This window comes from Austrofundulus limnaeus, unplaced genomic scaffold, assembly GCF_001266775.1.
Source record: "Austrofundulus limnaeus strain Quisiro unplaced genomic scaffold, Austrofundulus_limnaeus-1.0 Scaffold157, whole genome shotgun sequence".
In the NCBI taxonomy this organism is placed as follows: Eukaryota; Metazoa; Chordata; class Actinopteri; order Cyprinodontiformes; family Rivulidae; genus Austrofundulus; species Austrofundulus limnaeus.
In genome coordinates this window covers 234,246-241,741 of record NW_013952559.1, presented here as the reverse complement: position 1 = coordinate 241,741, position 7,496 = coordinate 234,246, and the positions used below count along the sequence as shown (strand labels likewise).

The window sequence follows — 7,496 nt, the reverse complement described above, 5'->3', positions numbered from 1 at the left end:
GTATATATCAGGCTGTATATTTCATTTGATCCAGTCATAGGGGCTGTAGGCCTAWAAAGATGGAGAGCAACCTTGTTCCAAATGAAATAAATGTGCTGTAATGTTTAAGTTAACTCGGTAAGTAGCCTACACAGTATTGGTAGACGGCATCGGTGAGTACACAAATTGAAGTACTRAAATCTGGTATCGGAACATACCTAATCTGGTAATCTGGAGTGATTTCATCATGAATTCTAGCCTTAAAAGKGTAATCAACAAGCCTCACAATGATYCCAAACATTGTTCAAAGGGATCTACTGATGTAACGGCAGCTGTCAGAGAAAAACACTGTTTTATATTTTTGAAGCTTATGTCAGAGATTCTACATTTACCTGAGACCTTGGATGACTACACTTCCTTTACTGTTAGTTTATCACCTTGGATGACTACACTTCCTTTACTGTTAGTTTATCACCTTGAGTAGGTTAGAATTAGCTTTGTAAGACTACATCTTAATATGATTGCATAGAAGTTGCATGCACCTCAGCACAAGAAGCGCAAAAGAATAATGAGGAAAGTCAAAACTGCAAACAGCCATGAAGTTTGGTGGAGTGTATTTATTAAACAATWTGGGACCGTATTATTTCTAATCTTCATTATCATCTTTTTCCTGTAAAATGACCAACAAGGCTTGGATTTCCCTGATTCCTCTCTTTCTCAGACATGCTGGGGAGGAGAACTGGCTCGCTCCGTGAAGAGGTCTGGTAGTAAGGACARACTTTTAGATGAGCAGAGATGGGATGTGTGTCAGCGGCCATGTGCCATGAATCCACTGCTGAGAACAAATGACTGAACTCCCACACCTGGAGAGAAACAGACAAAGTCATGAGAGGAGGAATCATTAAGAAGATTATAGATGATTTAAAAAAAAYGTCTTACAGGTTTTGCCCTCCACTTAGATCCTCCATGAGGGAAGCGTTCCTTCTCCCAGCKGAGGGTGACCATCCCCCTGACCTTCAGCAGAGAGGAGCACACCTGCCTCATGAGCCGGGACACCAGGGACAGCTGGGACAGGGACAGGCTGTCCAGGAAACTAGCCATGTGAACCAACACCTCATACGGCAGCGAGCTGAGGGAGTCCTCCTCTCCTCCAGCTCCACTTCCACTCTTCWTCTTCTGACCCTTAGAGGAGTTGGYGGMGCTGCTGGGTGAGTTGTTACCCAACAAGGGAACCGCCAATGGACTTAAGTTGAAACTCCTCAACTTCTGGCTGGGAAGGAGAAAAACAAACACCTTGCTCTTATTTGAGACATCTGTGGCAAATTGACCAATCCAAACCAGAGTTATAGCTCTGTCTAATCTGTAAACTTGCAGTTTASCACTTTCAGAATAAAAGCATTTCTAGATCAAGTTTATATTTTTATGAGTATTTAAACTTATCCAACATCAAACAGCAACTTTCTCTACCATATTTTATACGTAATCTGTTTTTGTATTTATTGTTGAATATTGTTAAATACTTTTCTTATCTTTTTGATGTTTTTAGTTTGAAGGTTTTTTTACGTTTTAGTGGGGATAATCTCTTTTATTTTGGAATAAATAGCATAAAAACAGAAGTTTTACACTTGTAAATGGAAGCTAACCATTCTGTTAACAGTTTTGCAAAGTTCACAAAAAAAAAAAGCTAGTCCGCTACATGTGAAGCTAGTTTTGTTAGCAGATTGGTGAATCTGTGCCTTGCACCTTACTCCAAAATGAAGCTGGCTTGTCCAAATGTGCTTTAGCATACCTCAAGCAGCTCTGTTTGTGATGTGGGCAGAGAAAAGGCTTCCTCTGCATCACTCTCACATACAGCATCTCCTTGTGTAAAGTGTGCTGAATAGTTGAACGATGCACAGTGACTCCATCAGCAGCAAGATRATGTTGTAGGTATTTGGTGCTGGTCTGTGGGTTGACTTCGACTGTTCTTCTCAACATCCTTCACTTCTGTTTATTCCAGATTTTTCTTGGTCTGCCACTTCGAGCCTTGACTTGAACTGTGCCTGTGGTCTTCCATTTTCTCACAATGGGCCTCATGCAAGAACATGTTCGTATTCTTATCCTAAATTTCTCCTACTTTTGTTCGTACGAAGGGTTCGTACGAACATGCCACGTCAGATTCAACAAACTCTTCTATCTTCAGGAAAAGTGTGTAAATGAGCTGCGTAAATTCCACCTGTTCGTATCCAGCTGCTCGTGCACGCGAGAGGAGATTAGCATAATTACCACCCCAAAAACACCATATAAGGCTATGTTTCCTGCCTCAGATACAAGGAAGTGTCCATTCATGAAAATGACAGTGAAAACTAAAAAGAAAAACTTTACGAGTTCAGAGATTGAAGTCCGTCTGTCAGAGATCCAGAAAAGAAAATCTGTCATTTTTAGCAGGTCAGCTGTGGAATAAAAAGAGCTGCTAAAAGTATAAACAACTGTGTTAAATCATTTTCATTTATTCAGAAGCCACACAGTCGCGCACCGTGCGCACCCCCCACCCCACCCCACCCCTGCGCGCAGTATCAAGTGGTCTCAGTTGCGGTTCTGAAATAAGCATTTTAAAATGTTTTCAAAATGTCTGGCACTTTGGAGAAAATCCAGGACTCGCTGGAGGGATTATGTATCCCCTCTGGTCTGGGAACGTCTCGGAGTCCCCCAGGACGAGCTGGAAGGTGTCGCTGSGGAGAGSGMRGKSTSKKTCTCYYKSYKSCYSCCYSCSSSACCTGATMSCGGATAAGCYGGCCGGAYGGACAATTTATATTGTTAGTCTAAATTATTACATTTAAAATTCTAACTCTAATTCAAGCAGAATAGGGTGTTGTCAACATAATTATGGAGTGTAATTTATGGAAGTGCTGTAAMATGATGTTACCCTGTCACAGATCATTTTCTTGAAAAGGAATGGAGGGTAGAATTTAYGTATAAATAAACAAACATTTTATGTTGTAGGCCAAAATTGAGCTTCCCCTTCTTAAAAGACCAGCATCCGCCACTGGTGCCAACCACTGCCAATGGGATTCATGCTCACTCGTAGGAGACGGTAGCTTCGTGTGTGGAGGGATGGAACCTCCTCTGGGTGTAGGTGCAGCCCAGATACGACAGGGGACACCTCTGCTCGAACCATCCGTTCAAACATGTCTGGATGTCGTTGTGCACATTTCTGGACAAGAAGTAATGGTTTAAAAACTTGTTAAATTCACCTATCACCACTGCAAAGTGTTTTTTTAGGTGGTGTACAAAAATAATTGCTGWATTTCTGTAATTTCTTCCACCACTTCTCAACATTCAGCATGAATCCCTTTGATTAACGGCTCTAACACCTGAAGTGTGTGGCGAACTCCCTGCGATGGAAGGTGTGACCGCAGAGGAAGGTGAACGCGCAGCTGGATCTGTTGTTTCTGCTGTTCACGCCCTCCGCTTGAAGCTGCAGGTGAAGCTTCGGTGGTTTTTCTGCCGTCACATCCGCCAGGGTCGTCTTCCCTTTAAACGGAGCCGAGCGGAAGGAGTGCGTCTGTGTTCCCTGGTCCACATAGAGCCCGTCTGCACCCTTGGACTCGCTGATCTGAAACCGAACAAAGAGAAAGGAAACAATGTTTGATCAACTACAGCACCGGGCAAAAATGATGGAATCACCACTTTTGGTGAACTGTAAAGCATCCCAAACCTCGTACCCTGTGACCCATGACGGCCTGCTCAGCGTAGCCCAGCAGGGTGGTTGCTGCTTCATCAGTGAACCAGTCGTCCTCACTTCCTCCGAGATCCGATGTGTCGACACCTCTGCTTTCAGTCTGCACTCGTGCAGCTGTGTCGTACAGATGAATGCGCCGTTTATAGCGATAACTTTCAGGAACCTTAAGGACAGAGGGGTGTTCCGTTATTTTTTTTGGAAAAAAAACAAAACAAAATGCACACGTATTCAATGACAGATGTAGACGTCAGAGCACTTCAACATCATTTTCTGCACCACAGAGTTGAATTTGGTTAAACTCCTCACCTTAAAGGAACGCAGGGTCTGGACCGGAATTGGTTCCAGGCTGCCATAAACGAAGTCCTTCTCCCTCGGCGTGCAGGCCTCGATCTGTCCGAAGGCAAGCAGCATGCGTCCGTGATGCACCATGTACATGTTGTACTCCTGTGGGGTGAGCTCCTGGCCCAGACGCTCCAGGACCCCCTCCTGCCACGGAGCCAGCCCGGTCTTACTGGTGTCTGGCTGAGGACAGTTTGTCGGTCCATTAGAGGTGTCCGGCTTTGTGTTTCTCTGGTCTTCACCTGCTTTATCCCGCCTATCACCGTCTTTTGATTCTCCCTCACTCTGGGTTTGCGTCTTCTCTCCTGTCTTTTGCTTTTGTTTGGAATTTTCCAAATTTTCCTGAGCGACAGCGCAGGCACCTTTGTCCATGTTGAACATCATCTCAAACAGATCGAACTTCTCTTTGTTGATGACTGAACCGTGACCTCTGCAGATAGCTGCTGTTTCCTCTGCTGTAACATTTTCACTCACACTGGTTTCAGGGAGTCCTGCACAGGGAAAGATTTTGAGATTGAAATACAATTTAACAGTTTTGAGCCAGCCACAATGTCTTCATATTTTGCTTTCAAGGAGGCAGATTGTCTTGTCTTTAAAATGTTCTAAGAGACAGTTCTGCACACGTGAGCCAAGTTTTCAGCTAATAGCTCTTTGGGAATTACCTAAAACACAATATTCTGTCTGATGGACATTGTTGCATTTGGTATTTTTTTAATAAAATTAACAAAAATGAAACAAACATGAGTGTTGCTGGGGAGAGGGAGGTCTGGGTTTTTGTCGTGGATCTGTTGTGTCTGAAACCTGACTGGATACGTGGTAGAAGATGATGAAGAGGGTTTAGGAATATATGATTCACAGAAAAAAAAACACATTCTTGACATGAGCAATGCACAGAAAATCACTGAAAAGTCAGTCAAAATAAAAACTAAAACAAAAAACTGAATCCTTGAAGAAAACGTGTCAGGCTTCTTGAGAGCAAAATATTCAAGATTTACTGATAAATGTTGTTTTTTAACAGATGTAATGAAATGAGGATGACAAAATATCAGTTTTCAGGTTTTCAGCAACTGATTTATTTTTACAGATCTTAGCAGTGGAACCAACCTTCACTTGTGTCCTGAACACCATTTTCAGGCCCTCCAGCTGCTGCCTCTTCCATCATCTCATCTTTTATTTCCTCCTCCTCTTCCTCCTCCATCAGCTCCGGGTATAATGGCTTCATTTTGAGTCGTTGGTAAAGCTCCGACTGATCAGCAAGAGCCAGGGCGACGTCCAAAGCCTCCTCCTGAGCTTCGCTGTCCTTCAGCACGTTGTCCTGCAGGGCGTCGAAGCCGTGGGGGTTCGTGTCGTCCAGGGGCCAGCGGAGCCACTCCATGGAGCAGCAGACCACGCTGGCCGGACACACCTGGAGGTGAGCCGCCTGCGAGGAGCGGGCCAGCTGGACGGGGCAGCCGTACTCAGCGTTGAGGCAGGGCACCCTCACATTGGGGCAGAGCAGCAGGTGGTCCTCYTCTTTGCACAGGTGGAAAACAGCACCGCAGAGCAGGCGGCAGGGGACSACCGCACAGCTAGAGACCTCCACCYGGGTCCTGCAGCGCCGACTGWRGCAGGAATCACAGTGGAGATGCAGCCGAGCCCTGGAGGCCCGAGAACCATGACTCTGGATAGAAACCATWTGRAAGATGATGTGTGACAACAAATATCTTCATAATGTACAACCCTAAATTAAAAAAAATATACACAAGAAAACAAAGCCATTTTTGTTTTGCAGACAGTAAACTACCAACTTACTGCTTTATTTTGTGCTTCAGGCCTGCACCACACAACCATCACTCTTGGAGGATGTTGTGGCAATTTCATAATTTTTGCAAGGGATCTTACAAAAAATAAGTYGGGATGATGTCAATTTAATAAAGAGGTATAAACATGCAATAACAAATCAAACATGTAATGCCAACAGGTAAGTGTAAGTAYGACTCGTCTCAAAAGGCTGAACTCCTGAGGACAAGAGATTAATCAAAATGTACAACAAATATTCATCCCTGAAATGAAAGAGCTGTTTAATAAATTTAATGAAACTGAACAAAACTGCAATAAAATGAATCAAAGTACAAGTTAAACTGTTTTCATCCATATTGCTCTAACTTTTTACTGATTTGCAGTGGTGGGTGGAGTACTCAAAGGATGTATTCAAGTAAGAGCAGCACTACTTCAAACATTTTTACTCAAGTAAAAATAAAAATTAGCTAATATAGAAGTCAAATCAACAAAAAGTTTTCTAAACCCCTCATGTTTTTTTCCAAGTTTTTTGCATGACTTTCTTTTCAAGTATTTAAATTTACGCTTACGTGACAATTTATTCCAATTTGTTTTTAGTTTTTGTTAATGAAAACAACACTTTGTTTAGAATATTAAAGTATTCTGGATTGTGGCTTGTCTGATTCCAATAAATGAGCCTTTGAGTATTTGAAAAGTGTCTTTGTGGACCTTGGTTTTATATGATGAACATCCATGATATTTAATGACTCACCATAGCTGACGGCTTGTTACCCTGCAGGAGATAAAGAGAGAAAAACAGAGTTATAATTCAAAATCCAACATCAGATCAGCTAAAAACACCAACTTTTTTGGTTTTGTACCCTTTGAAAACATCAYGTTGTAACTTGTACAAATCTACACARTGACTAAAGCAACAAAATCATTGTKTTGACCAAAAACAAGCATAAAACACGTGCTTATTGATTCAGCCCTGCTTTTAACAACATGTACAAAGATTCACATATTCCTCCTTTAAAACACACTTTAATCTCTACGGCCATGCTGCTCAGTCCTGAAGCAGTTTTATAGTCCAACATAAAGTAAAWCTTCAACAGATACTGCCTGTTTAGTTTAGACAAACAGAAACAAAGTATTTTAGTCCGATCACAACAGAAGTGAGCTTTTCTTACCAAGTCTCGGGTCGTGTTGTTCTGTCTCTTAACGCTGCCTTGAGTTGTGTGAGTTCGTTGAACTGGCAGGTTAAAATTAGCCRAGCAGCACTGAGCAGGTTCAGAAGGAGGAATAACTCCCCGCTCAAATGATCGCTGCAGCAGAAAATATAACCTATATGACCTTTAAAGATAGGCTGAGTTGATGCTTACGAATTACGAATTCAACCTGTGCTGGAAATAATTTAGAGAAATACAGATGAGCTGTTCAAAGTGCGTTCAAATCTCTAAAAGAGGACACTGTTCAGGTATAAAACTGAGCCTCAGCTGGATTTTCTRCRGGTTCTGCAGATTGAAATGAGTTTCAGTAAGTACAGAATGAGTCAACAGGTTTCTTTGTGTTTGTGGTTGAAAGGCCTGATGACCCAAACCATGGCTCTGACCACCTGTGTAACATATCTGAGTCAGTGCTCAGCTCTATTTATAACACACACACACACACACACACACACACACACACACACACACAC

General features: G+C 42.7%; 1 protein-coding gene across 1 annotated transcript; it reads right to left on the bottom strand.

The window, feature by feature from the left end:
- Positions 1 to 576: 576 nt before the first annotated feature.
- LOC106523466 (F-box only protein 40) lies at positions 577 to 7,019 on the bottom strand. The gene is made up of 9 exons (XM_014016885.1): positions 6,988 to 7,019; positions 6,570 to 6,590; positions 5,144 to 5,699; positions 4,007 to 4,530; positions 3,684 to 3,863; positions 3,333 to 3,574; positions 3,041 to 3,172; positions 919 to 1,249; positions 577 to 842 (listed from the first exon to the last, which is right to left on the bottom strand). The coding sequence occupies exons 2-9, from the start codon at positions 6,570 to 6,572 to the stop codon at positions 639 to 641; spliced, it is 2,172 nt and encodes a 723-aa protein (XP_013872339.1). The 5' UTR covers positions 6,573 to 6,590; positions 6,988 to 7,019; the 3' UTR covers positions 577 to 638.
- Positions 7,020 to 7,496: the final 477 nt, after the last annotated feature.